Source organism: Rosa rugosa, chromosome 3 (genome assembly GCF_958449725.1).
Source record: "Rosa rugosa chromosome 3, drRosRugo1.1, whole genome shotgun sequence".
NCBI lineage: Eukaryota > Viridiplantae > Streptophyta > Magnoliopsida > Rosales > Rosaceae > Rosa > Rosa rugosa.
The window spans coordinates 17,359,711-17,381,031 of NC_084822.1; the positions used below are offsets into that span (position 1 = coordinate 17,359,711).

Sequence of the window (21,321 nt, forward strand, 5' to 3'; positions counted from 1 at the left end):
ACTACAACAAGTTCCAATTTTACCTGAAAGATCTCCAATTCGGCCGATGAACACAAGCCCAGAAATTTCTCAAGAACCCTAAAATTTCAATTCATCAATTCGACTTCTACACAACAAATCGTGACACAAGGCCATAGGGGAAATGATCAGTGATGAAAACCGAACCTTCGATGCCAATTTCGTGGCCGGAAACGGCCTGAATCGCCGGAAATCGATGAAAGTTCCGATCGGCTACAGTAAAGTTTCACGGGCCGATGCCTCGTTTTCCGGCCAAACCGCCGTGAGCTACCACCACCGGTGCCAAGAGGGGGCGGAGACGAGTCCAAAGATGCTTGCTTTTCGTCGTCAGGTGGCCGGAGGAGGAAGAAGGCCGGAGTTGCAGGCGAGAGGGAGAAAGAGCGACAGTTCGGGGAGAAGAGAGAAAACGCGGGGAAGGGGAGAGAGAAAAGAAATTACCCAGCAACAGTAAATTTTCAAATTTATACTTTCTACCAATGAACAGTAACTTTACTATTTCGTTTGTAACTTTCGCATACGAACTCCGATTTTTACGCACCACATATGCACGCGCTCGGTTTAACGTCCTCTACGACTTCCATGAAGAACATTTTCCCAAATTTTGACCCGAACAAAAAGTCAACTTTTAGGGCCACTAAAGTTGCTGAAAAAGAGTAAAAGTAAAACAAATTACCGTTTACTGTCTAAATGACTAGTAAACGGGTAAATTTAGATACGGGACGTTACAAGGGTTCCCTTGAATTTCTCTTGAATTACATCACTTCGACCAATATGAAGTAGAGAGCAAGTAACTCTTCTTTGGCCGAAATCTTCCATGTATCTAGACTTATTTTCGGCCTCCCTAGTATGTAGAGTCATAAATCAATTCTTATTCCTCTATTTTCTCTCATAAAATCCCAAGAAAATCCAAAATAATCCCATATATATTTTGCCGAAATCTTCTAGTAATTCCTTGTAATTCTCAGGGAAAAAGCATGTAGAATGGGCCATGAACTCCTCAAAATCGTCAAGAAGGATCTAGAGCATCATGTGCAAGTCACATGCTTCAAACTTCGGACCAAACTTCCCCAAAATGGCCAATTCTAAAATATTCTTCACATTGCCGAAATTCCTTCAATATTCTAGAACAATCTTGAACTATCTTGAGTCATCTTCAAGACACAACATCTCCTAGCACCACCAGGACTCCTAGTGTCATCAGGTTTCCTAGTCCAACTGGGACTCTGTCATTTCTTTATTTCCGAACATCATTTTTCCGAGCTCACTCCTAGTTGCATTAGGATTCCTACTTTAACTGGGATTCCTTTTCCTGGTAGGATTAGGAAAGCTTCATTTCTCCATTTCTTTGTCATTTCTGCGCCACATTTCCTCCTTGTCTTCATTTCCATCATTTCTAGCTCTTCTTAGCTCATTTCTTGCGTTTGAAGCTCAAATGTACCTAAAACCACAAAACTAAGTTAGAAATGATATTGTTAAGAGAATAACTAAGTAAAATGTAGAGAAAATGATACTAAAAACATAGAAAATATTAGTCCGATCAAACCATTAAGTGGTTCAAATTTTAAGAAGTGGAAGGAGGACATAATTATTTCACTAGGACTAGCATATTTGGATATAGTACTTAGGACTCCTAAACCAGAGAGCACACATGCCACCGGAACAAACCAAAAACGAGCTTGGTATGAAAAGTGGGAGAGGTCTAACTGGTTATGTCTACTGGTTATGAAAAGATCCATGACAGAGGCCGTACATGGTAGCATTGAGGATTGTGAGTATGTTGTTGACCATCTTGATGCTATTGGTAAGAAATATAAGGAGTCTGAGAAGGCTGAAGGGGTTGCTTTGCTATCAAAGTTTAATTCATCACAGTATGATGGCAATGGAAATATTAGAGAGTACATCATGGGTGTTTTAGAGCTAGGTGTCAAGCTTAATTCTCTAGATTTTGGCATCTCTAAGAAGGTGATGGTGGCCACATCCTAAATACATTACCACCCTCTTTTAGTCAAAAGACTGTTTCCTACAACATCCAAAAAGAAAGCTGGACACCTGATGAGCTTATTTCAAGTTGTGTTCAAGAGAAGGAACGGCTTCGTTGGGAGAAGGGAAAATCTGTTAATTTTGTGCAAAAAGGGAAACAAGGACAGCAGCAAAAGGGAAAAAAGAAGCAGCCATATCTTGGGCCTCAAGGGGGTGTGCAAAAGAAAACGCCTACAACTTCTTCAAAGTCTAGTTCTTCCAATTCTAAAGGATCTTCCAACCCAAAATCTAAACCTTTTCTCTACTACTTCTCTAAGAAAGATGGACACATAGAGCGAGATTGCACTCGCTACAAAAAATGGCTTGCAAAAAAAGGTGACTCTTTGGTTTTCACTGTTTTTGAATCAAATAAAATTTCTGTTTTTACTATTTTTGAAACCCACTTAGTTTCCATTCCCATGAACTCCTTTTGGATCGATAGGGGCTCACCAATTCATATTACCAACTCTTTACAAGGTTACAGAACAAAGAGGAACCTAGGAAGGGATGAACTGCAAGTGTTCGTGGGCAATGGAAACAAAGTTCAAGCAGATTTTATATAGGCACCATTAGGATAAAATTAGAGTTAGGATTTTCTTTTGATTTAAAGGATGATGAGGAGATGCCGGATTTGAGTTTGAAGTTGTCGAATTGATGGCATAGATTTCGGGGAGCTGGAAGAAGAAGAGATAAATAAAAAGAAAAGAAAAAAAAACAGAGATAAAAGAATAAATTAAAAGAAAATGAGGGTATAATAGTCATTTTGATGCAAAAGGATTGTCACGTCAGCGACTTAACGAAGATTTTTGATAGAGGCTAATGGAATGGACATATTGGTCCAATAGTGAGAGTACAAGGATTAAACATGTGAAATTAAAGGACCGAGACTAAAGTTTTTTTCAGTAAAAGTTTAGGGATTAAACAATATTTAGTCCTTTTTTTTTCTTTTTTCTTTTTTTAGTGAAGAAGATTGATAAGAAGACTAGAACTTTGATTGTCCAAGTTTGTTTTGCTCTTCGAAGTTTCTAAGTTTTCTTGTTTTAGGCTTAATTTTCAAAAAGGTGGGTGTATTAGGAAGTGTATTTTTAGTATGCTCGTGTGAGAGGTGTGCTAGTTTAGTATTCTCTAGGTAATGACTTTTTCTGACAGCCCTCTAGGCAGATTATTATTGTACTCCTTGCTGAAATACATTATGGATGACCTTCTTTATTCAAAAAAAAAAAAAAAAAACTAATATATATTCATTGTTCATTTTAATATATACTTCAATTTTATGTTTAGGATGACTTATAAAAAATAGTTTTACATTTCGACCACCTAAATTTTAATCCTAATTCCGCTCCTAACGAATAGCATATATCTGAACTCAGAGTATGTACAAAAGGATGCGAAAATGAAGACACATATTGGGTAGTAGTAAAATGCCGAGAGGATGTGTGATGCCCCGGAATTTCGTATTTATTTTCCGAGGATTTTCCGGAAATTAAATTGTGGTTATCGGACGGTTTCGTGGCTCGTGGATGGAGTGGAAGTATTTCGGACGAATTTTTATTCGGAAAGTATGACTTTAGGGGGTTTGCAAAGGTTGACTTTTGAAGTGTTGAGATTCTCCGAAAACTTCCTTCACAAAAGTTGTAGAGCGCATCAATACGAGTTCGTGGACATGCGGAACGCGAGAATCGGAGTTCGTATGAAGAAGTTATGGGCTTCGGAAAAACTTTCCATTTTGGTATAAAAGGACGAAATTTTCCGAAAATTGCAAACAATGCCAGATTTCCAAAAACGGAAACCCAGCTCTTCCCGAGCCCGAGTCGCACCAGCCACTTCGCCGGCGTCGTTCTTGCTCCTCCGGCCACTATAGGACGCGATTCAAAGTGGGTTCTCTTCGCCTCAATCTCCTCTTGAGGTCTGTGGAAGAATTGGAGCATGAAACGAGCTGTGGAGGGCGGTGCAAGGCCGAGAAGTTTGGCGGCGGAGCTGCGTCGGACCCAAGTGTGAACTTCCGATTCCTGCCACCTTTGCCGGTGATTCTTGAGGGCTTTTGAAGCCCATAGGACGTTGATGCTTCTCCCAAAGCGGCTTGGGACGATTTCACTTGTGGAGGACGAATCGAAGCTTTGAAATTCTAGGGTTTCTTTCGGTCCGGTTTGTTCTAAGGTAAAATTCGATCGATTGGTTTATAATTGGACTTTGTTGTAGTTATGAAAGTTGAAATTGGAGTTGAGATGAAGAACTTTGGTGTTGGAAGTTTTGTCAAATTTCGAGTTTGGTTTGGCGGCGGTGCTGCCACTGTGGTGGTGTTTTCCGGCGGTTTCTGGCCACCTCAGGGATAGTTTCTGTTCCTGAGTTCGATCTACTCGTCGATATGAGCATTTCGATATATTGTTTGTAATTTTTGGAGATCGTATGAGCATGTTGTGATTTTTACGGTTTCGGACCGTTCGATGTTTCGATCCGTGAGGATTCAAGCTTCCGATCGACTTGTGGTTTTGGCATATCGATCGTAGAAGTATTCCGGAGACATTGGGTGGTCTAGGATGTGGTTTCGCCTCCATTGGCGTCACCTTGGGAATTTTGGTTCGATTTAGGGTTTCGAACGTTATTCCTTGTGATTCGTTAACTGAATCAGAGTTGTGTTTCCTTAGGTACTTGACGAAGTATTCTTTGGACGGCTATTGTGATTGGCTGCTTTGTTCTGTATTGAAGACGCAGCGGGAGTTTCGAGGTGAGTAATCTCACAAGGTTCATTTTGAGATTTGTGTATGAAAACAATATGCATGAAATGATGCTTTTTATTGTTTTGCGGCTTTTCGGAAAACAATGATTATGGAAATGTTGATTTCGATTGTTTTCAAAAGCGTTGAGATTTGTGTAATGATTTTGTGTCCAATGCGACTGCTTAATGATTTGCTCCAAGGGACAGTGCGGCCCGAGGATCGAAGGTCTATGACCTTGGGCAGAATATCAGGTAATCACGTCTTTGGCTGGACGAGTGGTTACGTTTCAGTTACAGCTCTAGTCTGTCTTCCATATAGGTAATTCATGGGGTAACGGGAATTGGTTATTGATAACTCATGACATTACGTGTTTTTAGGGAACAAGGTGTGAGTTGCTTCCTTATTAACGGTTTTTAAGGGGACATGGTGCAAGTTGTTTTCCTTATTAACGATATGGTACGATTGATAGAAATCAAGGTGTGAGTTGCTTTCTATGTTATTTTGATAGAATTCAAGTGTGAGTTGTTTTCTATGGTACGTTATGGTACGATTGATAGAAATCAAGGAGTGAGTTGCTTTCTATGTTATTTTGATAGAATTCAAGGTGTGAGTTGTTTTCTATGTTTCGTTTTAAAAGAAACCAAGGAGTGAGTTGCTTTCTTTTATTTCGATTTGAAGGAAAATAAAGTGTGAGTTGTTCTCCTTTATTTCGTGTTTTACGGGATTAAAGTGTGTTTGGTTTCTCGATTGAAACGTGACTTGTGCGGACTTTTATCCTGTGATTGGGTGTGAGTTGTTTTGAGAACAATGTTTAAACTGAGATTGTTTGTTTTAATGTAATCTCTTGAACTAAATTTCTATGCAGGGATTACTGTGATTTTATCGATTGTTTTAATGTAATCTCCTGAACTAAGTTATATGCAGGGATTACTGCTTTTTGAATCGATTGATTTAATGTAATCTCCTGAACTAAGTTATATGCAGGGATTACTGCTTTTTGGATTGTTGTTCTGATGTGATCTCCTGAACTAAGTTTCAATGCAGGGATTACTGATTTTACTTAATTCGATTTTTTTAAGTGTGGTTGTGGTTGGGATTTGGTGTGAGTTGTTTCGAGTTACTCATACGGGCTTGCAAAAGCTTACCGGGTTTGTTGTGTGACAACCCGGTGCACCATTCCAACGGTGTAGGGGTTAATCCTGCAGGGTAGGATAATCGGGGCTGAAGCCGAGGTAGCTTGTTGGCAACAGAACAGGTAGGAAGCAAAATTGATTGGCCTTGCCATTGTTATGACTTCCGCTATGTAGTAAACTCTGAGGAGCTTTTGCGTTTTATCTTGTTGTAGACAATTTAATTCGTAAGCTTATGTAATATATGACTCTGTGGGCGGGTCAATATTGACATAGTGGGTTCAGGGCATCAATATATATGTTGTATAAAGGGAAAAAGTTTTCCAGGTATTTGGTATTGATGGCTGAACGTTCACGCATGTATAATTATGGGGTTATATATCGATTTTTAATTGTGTTAAAAATCAGGGGCGTGACAAGATGGGTTAGGGATTTGTATATACCTTGATCTAGTAACTAATCGATTTGATATTTTCTTGACAAACTCTTGCAGGTTCTTCATCAGTACGTGTTGTCTCGATCTTTATCTTCAATTTCTTCAGCTACCATACCAACCTCAACCATGGATCTCTTATTTCTTCTCTGATAAACTCCACAAGGTAATAGGTAATTTGATGGTGAATGTAGCACACGAATGTGGGTTGAATTTATTAATAAGATTGCAGAGTTTTAGAATAAAACAAGGGTAATAGTGGTTTTGGGAAAACATGGGGGCTAGTTAACTAATTCCTTGTGCTATAGATAAGAACATACCTATTTCAAAAAAAAAAAAAAAAAAGATAAGATCATATCAGTGTGCTATAACAGAGTAACTGACTCTTGGTCTAGCTTTGATTCTGTTTTCTGTATAAAAGTTATGATATATTTTCTCTAGCTTGGCCGACTATCGTTATCTAGTGGGGTTAAGACATATGCAGTGTCACCCCCGGCCTCTCCCCAACTTTGGACACAGTGTAAATTAATATTGATCTATATATCTGTTATTCTCAAGATTAAGAACATGAACTTACTCATGCATAGAGAATGAAGATTGGGGAACTTAATACTAACCTGGTGTAGATATGGTCGAATCTTGGTGCTTCTCCTCTGAGCTATCCCTTAGGCTGTCTCTAATGGGCAGAGAACAATGTATGCTTGATAATAGCTAGAGCAGGGACCAAGTACTTATGTAGGCAAACAGAACTCGCCACGTTCCCATAAAGGTTTTCTAGTCCTAATTGCAATAGGGATATCAATCCTGATTCATATACAAAAGAGTTTACTAATGATACAAAGCATGGCCATTACAAATTAAACTAGAATAACATAACTCTGTTCGATTACTTTTTCTGCAAGTAGCAAGTTATTGCATTCCTAATCGAGATTGATAGGTCCACAAATTCTTACAGTCTCCCACTTGGACTATCAATACTCAAAGCAACAAGAATGCCACTAAAAAGGGCCTACAACTTTCTCAAGCAGCAAGACTACAACTTATTTCTGCTACCATACAAAGTCTTTTGATTTATAGTTTCCAAGTGTATGAGTGGCCTCATTCTTTTCTTCTTAAGGTTCAAGGGTGGACTCGGAATTTTTTCTGGACAGGAGACCCATTAAAAAAGGGTTCCAACCTTATAGCTTGGTCTAAATGTTGCACGCCAATTGATCAGGGTGGTCTTGGGTTGAAAAATCTCTTTCATCTAAATAGTGCTTTATTGCTCAACCGTTGTTGGGAGGTGGTTGAAGGTTTGTCCCCATCTGCATGTTTTCTGAGGAGTAGATTCTTGAGAGCAGGTTTGTCCCCTTGTTCCTACTACAAAAAATCATCAGTTTGGTTAGGTTTGAAGAAGCTATGGCCTTCTATTGTTTCTAATGCTCGGTGGCTAATTGGCGATGGTGAGAAGGTGTCTTTTTGGAAAGATAATTGGTTGGGTGTTCCTTTATGTGCAATGTATAATGTGGACCCAGAGCTCATGAAGTTTCTCAATGATCAAGTAAGTAAGTTTATTGTTGATAATGAATGGGTGTTGCCTCCTATATTCTCTTCTTTTTTCAATGAGGCTTCTACACTGATTCTAGACACTGCTATACCATTGGATGCTCAGCCGGATACAGCAGTTTGGTCTGGCAGTTCATCTGGAAAGTTAACTGCTAAAGCGGCTTATAAATATTTGTCTCCTCCTGGAGTGATTGTTGATTGGGGAAAACTAATTTGGCATAAATCAATTCAGCCAAGGAAGAGCCTAGTTGCATGGCAAGTTTTTAATGGAAGGGCCAAGACTGATAATTATCTGCAAAAAATTGGTGTGCATCTTTGCTCGCAATGCTCCTTTTGCATGGTACACAACGAAACCCTTGTTCATTTATTTTTGGATTGTGCTGTTATGAAAGAGGTTTGGGCTTGGCTCTTCTCCCTTTTTCGGCTCCAACCTTGGCAAGAACCAAATATAAGCTTTTTGTTTTCTACTGAGTTGCTTAAGCGGCTTTCCCCTGCATCAAAGCTGCTGTGGAGGATGGCTGTGCGCAGCCTTCTCTGGTTCACATGGACTGAACGTAATAGAATCAGAAATAATGGCTGTAAGTTTAATTTGGGGCGCTTTACACAGTGTTTCATCCTAGTTCTGAAGGAAGCTGCTCAGCTAGTCTTTAAACCCTATTCCAATTCTACTTCTGCTCTTCCAATCTTTCTATTGCTGGAATTATCACCGCTGCGGTGCAGTGCACAATCTTTCAAGCCTGTGACTTGGATGGCTCCTCCTGCATCTTGGTTGAAAGTGAACACAGATGGGTCCTTTAGAGATGCTACAAGCGCTGGATATGGTGGTATTTTTAGGGATGCAGATGGAAATTTTGTGGGTGCTTTTTCAGCCAGAGTTGACGTCCCTAGTGCCATGGATGCTGAGGCACTTGCTGTTATTGAGGCCATTCAGGTGGCTTGGGTTCGGCGTTGGACTCATATATGGCTTGAGACGGACTCAATGCTTGTGTTACATTATTTTAGAAACCCAGGTCTTATTCCTTGGAGACTTAGAACCCGATGGCATAACACTACTACAAAAATCGAAACACACAACACTCATCACACAACAGATCTAAAATTTGTTGTTGTGTGTTAACACAAACTCTATCATACAACGGTAAAAATCTGTTTCTGTTGTGTGAATGCAAGGAAATTGAAAACCTTTTTTTTAGGAAGACATTGCACAACTGAGTTAAGGATTTTTTGTTGTGTAAATGTGAGGCCTAGAATGGAGGGAAATGAGCATATGATTCCCTCCTAGAATGAGTTCAACAAAATGCAATTTGAACTATACACACAACAGGTTTTTGTTATCTGTTGTATAATGAATTGTTGTATGAATTTTGAAAAATCCCACTAGGCACACCTAGTGCAAGATGTACAAATTTGTACAACAGATTGTCATTGTTCTGTTGTCTAAGCATGGAAGAAAATTGCACAGCGCGGCAAAGTTTCAATTTGATGAAACCTAGGTAGGCAGAAGCGGCAAATTTTCCCTCCCAGCCTGCTTTGTCATTATACTCTCACACAACGGTCATTTTTATCTGTTGTTGGAGAAACTTAAGACAAATTGTACTCTCCCACCAAGCAACTTAATTGAAGTCCGACAACCACTCTTATTCCCTTACTTTCCCCCAATTACTCCCACCAACAGACCCACCAACTCACCAAGCCTGACAATAGCGTTCTCTTACTTAGCTCATTCCAATTCAAAACAGCAACCCATGCATGTACTCTTACTCGAAACCGAATCCAAAATAGCCGGCAACCAAAGGGAAGAATTAAACCCTTGAAATCAAACCCCAGAAATCAAACCCATTTCTCTACTAAGATCCTCACTACAATTTGGATATCGATTTGGAAAATTAGGGCTTCGATACAATGTTCTTTAGGTTCGTAGATCTAAGGTTTGTTTCAGTTTTCTATGTTTTCTGAATGAAAGAGTTAGTGATTACAACGGATTGAGGGTTTGTTTCAGGGTTCGGTTCTAATGGTGGACTGAGGTTTACTCGTTGCTGCTTTGGAATTTCTTTCCCCAAAACGGTTTGTTCTTCTTTCTGGTTTCTTCTTCTTCTTCTTCTTCTTCTTCTTCTTCTTCTTCTTCTTCTTCTTCTGCTTTGGATAATGTAAGTGGATTTGTGCAGATTTCAGTCTGTCTTGACCATCAACCACCATTATCTCTCTTTGTCGGACTGCTACTTCGCCGGTCGACGTTATCAAGAGCTGATTCCAGGTCTGCTTTTGTAATACCCGAAAAATTCAAGTTATTTTCCGAGAACATTTTAGAATGATTTCGTGGTCATGGCAGAATGTACGAAGCTTGGAGAAGTGTAGATTTAGTTCGAACGATTTTATTTCGAAAACGTAGGTTAATTAGGGGCACGCGAAAATCGACTTTTTATACGTACAGAAATTGGGAAAACTTCCTTCACGAAAGTTGTAGAGCTCGTCGATACAATCGCGTGCATATGCGGAACGCAAAAATCGGAGTTCGTATGAATTAGTTATGTTTTTTTTTGAAAAGTTTCCAATTTAGTATAAAGCTTCCATTTTCGGAAATTTCCGAAAATATTTTCAGAAATTCCAAAAATGGAAACCGGCTGCAGATTTCCTCCCGAAACCGGAAATCGCCTCCAAACTTCCACCGGCCATATCTTCCTCCACCGGCCACCAATCTTCACCAAACTTCTTCCCTTGGCTTCGCCTGGTCCTTGCGCACCCGTATGTGGCAGCCTTCCACGGCGGCGCGGTCTGTAGCGGCGGCGGGGAGCTTGAACCGATTTGAGTTCGATTGTAGTCAACGCCGGTTTTCTCCTAGCTCCGGCCACCAAAACTTCCGATCCTTAGCTCTATGAACTCGCCTCAACATGCTGATCATCATACCAGAAGGATCGCAACTGGAGTGACCGGTTTCACGTTCGTCGGAGCTCGACCGGTTTTCGATCGAAAACTAAAACCTTTCGATCGTGATATCTCGAGCTGTAGTGCATCGTTTTGATTGATTCTTGAACCAGTGAGTTCACCTTGATGTTTTTAACAACTCTCCAGAAGGGATCGAGGCCGGAGGATGAAGTTTTCACGTCGAAATCATAGCACATCGGTTTCTGCAATTCTTCGCCGGTTTCTGGAAAATTTCCGGCCACCTCGACTGTTTTAGGTAATTTCGACCACTTCCGGTCATTTCCAGCTTACTTGATAGTTAAGAAAGTTCTTAAGATTGTTGAGATGAAGAGGAGAAGCCCGGCCCCGACACCATTGGCGGTGGTCGGCGGCGGCTCTGCCACTAACTCCGGCGGCCCTTTCCGGCCACCTCCGGGGGTCAAAAATGTGATTTCCTTACATTTTTAGATTCTACATTTCAATACGATTATTTCGATATACTATATGCAATTTTTGTATATCGTATGATTAAGTTATGAATTTTACGATTTCGATCGATTTCAATCGTTCGATTGGTGATCTGTGAAGATCGGACCGTCCGATGGACTTGTAGTTTTGATATGTTGATCTTATGACTGTCCCAGTGGCTTTGTGTGGTCATGGGCGAAGATCCGACCGTTGGATCTTCGTATAATTGCTAAACAGTGATTAGGGAGGCGATTCGTGAGAATCCGTCCGTCGGATTTTCGTATAAATTGGTGAAGATGTTAGTAAGGACGATTCAGGAAGATCCGACCGTTGGATCTTCATGATGTTTTTGGAGGATGATCCTAAAGGCGATCCGTGAGGATCCGACCGTTGGATCATCATTTAATTTCGATCCGACCGTTGGGTTGTCGTTTGAGTATGTTTTTGAGTTGTTGGCTAAGTTAAGGTCATGTTTGATTAGGTGATTGACGGTCTCCCTTGGGTGAGCGGTTTCGGTGTGTATTGTGTTGAATTGAAGACGCAGCGGGATTATCGAGGTGAGTAAACCTCACGTGGTTCATATTACGAACCGAGTACTTTTAATTAATTTATTTTGTCGTCATGGTGTGAAAATATTTATGGAATAAATATTTGTTTTAAATTATGTGGACTTGATCAACTACGGTCCATAGGTAAGTAAAATGATTTTTATTATACGAAATGAATTTCATGATTTTCTTGTGTGAACTATAGTTGGTATTAATGGGCATTCCTGTGTGAATGTCTATGTATATATATTATTTATGTGAAATAATATGTATTGTTAAAATTGTGAAATAATATGTACTGTTGGAGTTGTGTTGAGTTTATTGTTGAAAAGCAACATATTGTGAGAGGTGTTGAGTTTATTGTTGAGAAAACAATATATTGAGAGATGTGTTGAGTTTTATTGTTGAGGAACAATAAATTGTTGAGTGATCTTATGAGGGAAATTGAGAGTAACTCATAAGTGTCTAGTCTGTCTGCCAAATGTTGAGTAATCTTATGAGGGAAATTGAGAGTAACTCATAAGTAGTCTGTCTGCCAAATGTTGAGTGACCTTATGAGGGAAATTGAGAGTAACTCATAAGTGTCTATATATATATATATATATATATATATATATATATGAGAGTGAGAAAGTGAAGTGGTTTTGTGGTGATCGTTGTGATTGTGATGTTTCTACATTTCTATACTTGAGTTAAAGGAAATGTATTTTAATAAATCAACAGTTCATTCTTGTTTACTCATACGAGCTGTCAAAAGCTTACCGGGTTTGGTGTTGTTGCAATCCCGGTACACTATTCAAATTGTGTAGCGGGTAATCCTGCAGGTCAGGAGAATCAGGGCGGTAATCGTACGGGTTAGAGTATTTGTCATAGATTTACAGCAATTGTAATAGTGAGGTGAGTTAAACTCATTTGAGCTTTACAATTTGATTTGGTGAGAGTGTGCTGTAATAAATAATTTGAGGATTTGGTTTATTGTAATATTGAGAGGTGTGAAGCGTGGTTGTTTGTGAGAGAAAAATTCAGAACATTTATTTGATTAAGTTGTTAAATTCATGTTTCGGATTTGAATTTGTTATTCAAAATTCGGGGCGTGACAGCTTTACTTCGCTGGTGAAATTTGGGCATTTTTTTTGCAAGAACATTCTTGGGTTTGTTCTTCTTTCAGCTGGGTTTACATGAAAAAGTTTAAGAGGCTGTTATCCTCTCTCAGTCCTCTCTCACAATCTCTCGCGGAAGATTTGGGATTTGGATCTCTCTTACTCCGACAAAAGGTTTGTTTACAGAAAAGACTTTATCTTTGTTCAAATGATTCTTGGGTTTAGTGGGTATAGTGCTAAAGGTTGAAACTTTATGTATTGTTCTTCGAATTTCTTGTTTCTCTGTGTAATTTGAAGTACAAATTGTGGGTAATTGCAGTTTTGTTTCTCTGGGTTTATAGGAAAAAGTTTAAGCTTATTCTTTTAGTTAAGTCTTTACCAGAATTATGGGTAATGCTGTGAGCAATGGGAAGAAAAGCAATTGTATAATTGATACTTTTTGTCTTTTGCAATAATTCTGATAAATACAACTCTTTTATAAAAGATTTCCTGTCAAGTTTTTCCAATCCAGTGACAAGGATTTTGATTGATACTTTTCACATGTCAGTGTGCCATATATGTCACTCACTTTGTCCAAAAACTCCATCATTGTTTTTTTTTGTTTTTTTTGGGAAAAATAAGTTCTGCCATCAAATTAAGAGCGTGTTTAAGTATGAGCTCTTCTTAATTGTGGTTTTGTTTTGGCTCTGTGGTGTGTTGGTGCTTTTCTGTGTATCCTGCTAACGAAAACATGCAGAGTGTTGTCCAGGAGACTTGAATTTCATAAATTGCTTACTTTGATTTCTTTGCTATAATGAATTTAATTGAATCCCCAGCTGTGAAAAATAGATATATACGAGAGTATCTTTTGTTATTAGATAGGAACCACTTCAGTTCAGATATACAATTCTATTTTTTTCTTACTTATTTTTGGCTAAAAATTGTAGTCAATGATTGAACACAAGACGTAAGATGTTTGATAACTACTACCTCTTCAGTCCTACCAGGAAGGATCCTAGAATAATGGATTAGCATAAAGCTTTCTTATGGCTCATTTCGATGGAATGATTTGAAGAATGAATGTGGCTTTTAGTAATCAAGATTATATTAAGTCAAGGAATCACAAAAAATTGAGATTGTACGTGTTGCTATCTGGCTTGGGGTTCAAGAAATATGGGAAGCAATCTCTATGTTTCTGCTGCAAAACAAGACATGCTTTTCTTTGTCTTGTTGAATATAAATGACATATGAAACAGCCACCCACCCTTTGTATAATTTTAGTTAAGTCTTTACCAGATTACTCAATTGTATAATTGCGTTTATCCACAGCATTATGTTTACAATAAGTTGATGACATACAACAATCTTCTTGTTGATATTATACCTACTTATTTGTTCTGATTGTCTTTATGTCTTCCTTTCTTCCTTTCAGATTACGTACCATTTCTTTCACTGGAAGAAGGAACACCATTTGCTGATGACCAGCTCACTTGAAACAAAAACTTTCTAACTTGCGTGCCTGTTGTGTTGTAAGTACTTTAAGCTTTCCAAGATTTTTTGCTATTAACTAGCTTTATCCAATCAAATGTGTGAATAACTTGGCTTTGGATTAGGTATGGCTACTTGATGGCTTTGTATTAGTGGATGATTGACTAAGCATAAAGAAGATTATACTGTTGAAGATACATTTGAAATTGAATTATCTTTGTGTGAAATTTTTCCTTTAATGTCATGATCTTCTTGTATGTTTTTATTTCAATTATTTCATCTGAAATGAAAGACTAGGTTTCTGCTTTGTTACTTTTGTTTTTGTTCTAAGTTTAATTTTAGACGTTGTAGGAAACTTATAATTGCTAATGGATTCTGATTCTGTTGTGAAGTTAATTTCTTCGTTTTGGGTTGGATAGGCTAAGCTTCCTTTAGTCGGAAACAGAGAGAATCTAACTCAAATTATTGTGGGTTTCAGTGTTTCAGTCACCTCTCAATTGTCCGAGTTGCGCCGACCTTATTTCTCCTATTGGAAGAGAAGCAACAAAGAAAAGGTTCAAGTTTCTTTTTTTCTGGGTCATCGCTAATTTCTTCCTCCTATACTCTATGATTTTCAGTTCCTTTCTAATTTCTGGAATTTCAGGAAGCTTTGTGTGTGAACCTGAGCACAATCTACTAGTCTAGATTTTGATAATCTGAGAGCTTTGGACACTAGCAACGAATTCGAAGCTTTGGCACTGAATTTTGGTTGTGATTCAGGTACGATTCCATTTCTTTGGCAGAATTGGTTATAATATTTATGTCATAGTTAAAGTATTATCACTATTTCCTTATCTTGTTTTCTTAAACCCTGTGGATGTAGTGATTTATGCAATTGTCAGATAATAGTTGTCTTTTACCCACTCAATCTATACTAAATCCAAGAACTTGTGTCTGTTTATACTAAAGGAGAGGCTGATATCTGCAAAACCTGGACAGATTTTCATGCTGCCATATAATTCAGAGTAAGTATCAGCAACTTACTGCTACCTATTGTTATATATGTAATACTTATTTGCTTGTAGTGATACATATGGGCCGTTGATTAAAATCTGATTATATTGTTATATAGTAAACATTGGGTACTGACTATTGTCGATCCCGAACAAGAAATTGTCTATTTTATGGATCCTATGAAGAGGCGATTACCCACTGGAGAATGGGTTTCCATTGTTGATAGGTAAGTCACAGTCATACAAGTTTGAATAATGCATGTTGGGTAGCATGGCTATTTCTTAAAACCTGATTGTGTGTGCAAGTGTTCTGTTTTAGTGCAATATCCATGTATAATGCACACAAGGGCAGGAAAGGCCGAAGTTCGCCTCTATGGAAAAATTTGTCGGTATGTACATTTTGGCTATGTTAGATTCTGGAGTGTTTAGAAATTTGCTATGTTGGATTCTAAAATTTGTTATGTTGGATTGTGGAAGCAAATTTGGATTAGGTTCCCATGATTATTAATTTGGATTCTTTTTTTTTTGCTATGCTGGATTTACTGCTTTTAGGGTATTCCTCCTCAACCTAACAGCAAGGAGTGTGGCTACTTTATCATGCGATACATGAGAGACATCATTGAGGATAAAGACTTTTCATTTGTTAACAAGGTACAATTAAAGCTTGTTTATTCTGTTTGTGTTCCAACAAGCTTTTTATGGTAATTTTGACTTGGGTTACTTGAATTTTTTTCAGTGGGAGAGGAGAAGCAACCAAGTTTATACCCAAGTGGATATTGATGAATTGAGGAATGAGTGGGCTAGGTTTGTGGTTAATAGATATGTGTAGAAGCCATCGCATATGTTTTTGGAAAGCATGATGAATTTTTGCTTGTGCTGATAGATATCGATCACATGAAACAATGATCAGCTTTTGATTCATGCATGCATTGGTCTAGCTAGACTAGGAATGCTTTCTTTGTTTGTTTGGTAGTTTAATTATCTACTTTGGATGTTTAGTTGTACTTGACTTATATAGTTACACTAATGATATGGATCAATGTGGCTTTATATGTATTGTTCATTTGGTAATGTACTGTTTTTGTGGTAATATATATACATGAAGCATTATTGTTTCTGGAAAATTGTTCCAGCTAGTTAGGTCATGATTGAACAAACAACAGTTGACAACCAAGTTGTGAGAACCAAGCTCAAATAACAGACCCTAAAATAATCACACAACTGGTTTATAATAATGCTCACACAATGGTTGATAAAAAGAATATGTTGTCTGAGTTCTCCTCACACAATTCGATAAGGCAATCTCAGTTGTCCAAGGTTCAGTCATACAACACAATGCAAAATAACATGTTGTCTGACTGTAAAAGGATTCAAAATTAAGGCTTCTCGTACAACAGTTACTAGATGTTAGCCAATTCGATTACAATATTCACACCACAGTTAAGACAATATAGCTGTTGTGTGAACCAACAACCAACAACAGAAAATAACAAAATTCTGTTGTGTGAGATTCATAACACACAACAGAAATAAAATTATCCCTGTTGGCTGAATCAATCAACAGACAACAGATATCATTTCATTGGGTTGTCTGTTACTTATCTCAGACAACAAAGAAAAAATTCTGTCTGTTGTGTGTTATGAATCTCAGACAACAGATAAACAATATAATTGTTGTGTGTTATGAATCTCAGACAACAGCTAAATTTCATTTTCTGTTGTCTGAATGGCCATGCCAATGCCGAGGCATCCCCGCGCATGCCATGCCAGGCACATGCCTGCGCAGAATTCGCACAACAGAACTAAATATCTGTTGAGGAAATGAATATTGCACAACGGCAATTTCACCGTTGTGTGATTTTTCAATCACACAACACTCGTTTAGACCACAGTGAGGCTGGTCATCACACAACTCCAAATCTCCGTCGTCTGATTCACTTATTGTAGTAGTGTAATTGTTTGTTTCAAGCTCGTCAACTTACTTTTCATGTCTCACATATATATCGAGAAGGCAATAGTGTTGCAGATAAGCTAGCAAATTATGGAGCTTTGAATGCGGGATCTGTCTGGTGGACTTCCCTTCCTTCGTTCATCCGTACTCAATTCAGTCATGATTTTATTTCACGTACTAGTTATCGATTCCTTTAGAGTTGTTTCTTTTTGTTTAAGCACTGGTGTAGCAGATTGTCTTGTGCACTTTGCTCGTTTTTTGTCTTCTGTTCATTGTATTGGTTCTTATGTTGCTCGGGGTTCAGGTTTTATGTCCCCCCCCCCCCCCCCGATGAAAAGTTTTATTTTAATAAATGGAACCGGGCGTGGGGCTGAGCCTCCCAGCTTGGCTGGGTTCCAAACCCTTTAAAAAAAAAAAAAAAAAAAAAAAAAAAAAAAAGAATGCCACTAGAATCAGATATAGTAATTATGAAGTGCGCACTGGATAGGTTATAAATTCAAGTTTATTCTCAAACTCAGGTTATAAATCCAACTAAAGGGTCGTTTAGGAAATTGAGATTATTTCTCCAGTGAGAGGCAAGTTCTGGGGGGAATCTCATTGCATTTTGGGTACCTCCATTTGATATTCCAATGAGTTATATATATATATATATATATATATATATATATATATATATATATATATATATATATATATATATTAGCAAAGCAATTATACTCACACTCCCGTCCAAATTAGAAAATTAAGGGTGGTAAACATTTTCCATCTCTTTAGTCATTTATGAACAAACTTCATACCCTGACATATATATATGCACAGCCACAAGAAGAGATCTCCCACAAGAAAGAAAAAAAAATACAAACTAAGCCATGATATTAGTCATGTTGCCTAAAGCTTAAGCAATATTTGCTCATTGATGATAACATTAACTGTTTCTTAAATAGAGAAAATTTAGAATGTAGTAGGCATTTAATGAAGAGCCTCAATGTACTTTACTCGTGTATGCCTTACCTAGAGTGGCAAAAGGACATTTGACACTTAATCATATATCCAGAATTCAAAACTCAACTATAGGTAGTTCAGAACATGTCAACACCTAGGGTGACAAGAAGACAGTTCTGTTCACCATCTGAAGGCAAGTTTTAAAGCCTGTTATATGCTGACATCAATCTCAAGAGCCTTAATCATTTATACCTCCTATGGGGAGCAAGGATTCCAGCTTCTAAAACTAATGTCACAAGATGTTGATCCAATATTGAGGTTTAATTAACGTTTTTAACATGGGATTGCTATTGACAAAACCATATGTGAAAACTTAACTAAACTGGATCAAGAGAATAAGTGTTTTATTTGAGTTTTATGAATAAAGGCTTACTGTGTAGCTTTACAATGAATCAGGAGACTTAGATTTTCTAGAGGTAAACAACACAGCAAACAAGAAAACAAATACTCAATCAAAACACAAAATCAATCATCAGTAACATATATAGGCCTCAACAAGACTACTTCAATTTATATTGCAGAAAATTAAAATAGGAGCATATAGTTATGAATTTCAAACAACATACCTGGGAGCAAGGACTTTATGAACGTTTGATCACCGATGACAACCCGAAAGCAAGAATATACTGAGGTTCCTTGGTTAAGATTTCAACAAGTTCTAAAGAAAATTTAGGCAGAGGTCGATTGTTGAAGCCTTAATCGAAGAACCCTCGTATATGATGTATCCCAGATTTGGGGCTAACCGTTGTGATGTCAAAGGTAAGATTTTTTTTTTTTTTTCTCTTTGATATTTCTGTAGGCTCTGATTTTGTAAAGAAATTTTTTTTTTTTTAACAAAATAAGTTTTGCAAAATTGAGTCGATTCTTAATTGAGCACAATGGCTCTGATACCAAATGTAAATTAATATTGATCTATATATGAGTTATGCTCAAGATTAAGAACACGAACTTACTCATGCATAGAGAATAAGGATTGTGGAACTTAATACTAACTTGGTGTAGATATGGTCAAATCTTGGTGCTTCTCCTCTGAGCTATCCCTTAGGCTGTCTCTAATGGGCAGAGAACAATGTATGTTTGATAATAGCTAGAGCAGGGACCAAGTACTTATGTAGGCAAACAAAACTAGCCCTTTATGGGAAGGGGTTTTCTAGTCCTAATTGCAATAAGGATATCAATCCTGATTCATATACAAAAAAGTTTACTAATTATACAAAGCATGGCCATTATATAAATTTGTATCCTCAATGCAGGAGGAATTAAACTAGAATAACACAACTCTGTCCGATTACTTTTTCTGCAAGTAGAGTAGCAAGTTATTGCATTCCTAATCGAGATTGATAAGCCCACAAATTCTTACACAGAAAATATGGACTTAAACTTTTCGAAATGAGCCAATTTAATTAATTATGTCATCTAACTAGATTTACATCCATCTCTCCGTTCAGGAGACCACTTTGCTGCATACGAGTTCTCTCTGATGGCAAGTTGGTTTTGAAGAAAAGAAAAATTCAAAATCTAATCCTTTGAAGAGTGTATTTGGTGGCCAAGTTCACTCGTCGACCATGGGTTAGCATGGTTGGTCAATTAGTGAAAGCATTAGTAGTATATTTCGAGCTAGTTGATCAATAGGTTTGATATATCAGTAGTCATCACGTACTCTTATAGTTTGGGAGGTATATGATTTGGTAGTTTCCTATATTCATAGGAATCAATGGGAGAATGGCAATGATGAAAAGTGCTTAGCTTCAAATGGGGGAATTCAAAAAAAGGGACTCAAAATCATTTCAACTACGTACCTCTTTGGCATAAACCGTACTGTTGAATATGATTTTCCTTGTCATTCTCATTACAAGTGTACAGTTATGTAGCAGCCTAATTGCTGCTGTTACACAAAGAGAGTAAATGGTAATTACATCAAATCAGAAACTGATATGAATTTACAACAAATATACAACTAAGCAAAACTGATGCTAGATTGTAGCCACTGCATTATTCTCTCTAACACCCCCCCTTCAAACTGGGCGGTGCTGGACGCACAAGTTTGGTACGAAGGAGAAGGTGACGATGCTTATGGAGTGGTTTGGTTAGGAGATAAGCAGGTTGATGCACCGAAGAGACATAGTTAACACGATGACTACGAAGTGCTACTTTTTCACGGACAAAGTGATAATCTAATTCAATATGTTTTGTACGGGCATGGAAGACCGGGTTAGATGCCATGTAGGTTGCACTAAGGTTGTCACAGTAAAGCAAGATAGGGAACTGAATATGAGCACCAAGTTCATATAATAAGTAGCCTAACCAGGTGGTTTCGGCACTGGCATGAGCAAGGGAGCGATATTCAGATTCCGGACTCGAACGAGCAATGGTAGGCTGCTTGTTGGAGCACCATGAGATCAAGGTGCTGCCAAGATAGATGAGGTAGCCTGAGGTGGAGCGACGTGAGTCCGGACAACCAGCCCAATCTACATCCGAATAGGCCGAGAGATGAACAGGCTGGCATTGAGGACTGAAAGAAAGACCATGATCTAGTGTTCCTTTGATGTAACGAAGGATCCGTTTGGCAGCAAGAAGATGTGGAACACGGGGCTTGCTCATATATTGAGACACTGAATTGACCGCAAAGGCTATGTCAGGGCGAGTAATGGTGAGATATTGTAAGGAGCCAACCATCTCGCGGAACATAGTGGGATTGTCAAGTAAAACCCCATCATTGGTGCTCAGAAGAGACTTTGTAGACATAGGTGTGCTAACGGGTTTGTTGAGTAACAGATCATGTTTGACTAGGATGTCATGTGCATACTTGACTTGATTTAGGTGAATTTTGTTGGAATGAGATGTGACCTGTAAACCAATTCAAGAAAGTAATATAGAGGACCAAGATCCTTGATATCAAACTCACAACCTAAGGCATCAATGAAGCACCGTAGAATCTGATCATTACTGCCCGTAACCACAATATCATCAACATATAGTAAGAAATATATGAGATTTGAACCATGTTGATAGATGAACAAAGAAGAATCA

The 21,321-nt window shown here is 38.1% G+C and overlaps 1 protein-coding gene and 1 long non-coding RNA gene across 2 annotated transcripts; both read left to right on the forward strand.

The window, feature by feature from the left end:
- Positions 1-9,591: 9,591 nt before the first annotated feature.
- On the forward strand, positions 9,592-10,117 carry LOC133738306 (uncharacterized). Its single transcript, XR_009860053.1, has 3 exons — positions 9,592-9,775; positions 9,862-9,926; positions 10,028-10,117. It is a non-coding gene; the product is annotated as an uncharacterized LOC133738306 (long non-coding RNA).
- Positions 10,118-14,008: 3,891 nt separating this feature from the next.
- On the forward strand, positions 14,009-16,462 carry LOC133740833 (uncharacterized). The gene is made up of 8 exons (XM_062168769.1): positions 14,009-14,387; positions 14,825-14,900; positions 14,990-15,105; positions 15,295-15,350; positions 15,458-15,565; positions 15,658-15,727; positions 15,891-15,989; positions 16,075-16,462. Exons 4-8 carry the CDS (start codon positions 15,331-15,333, stop codon positions 16,165-16,167), a joined length of 390 nt encoding a protein of 129 aa, XP_062024753.1. The 5' UTR covers positions 14,009-14,387; positions 14,825-14,900; positions 14,990-15,105; positions 15,295-15,330; the 3' UTR covers positions 16,168-16,462.
- Positions 16,463-21,321: the final 4,859 nt, after the last annotated feature.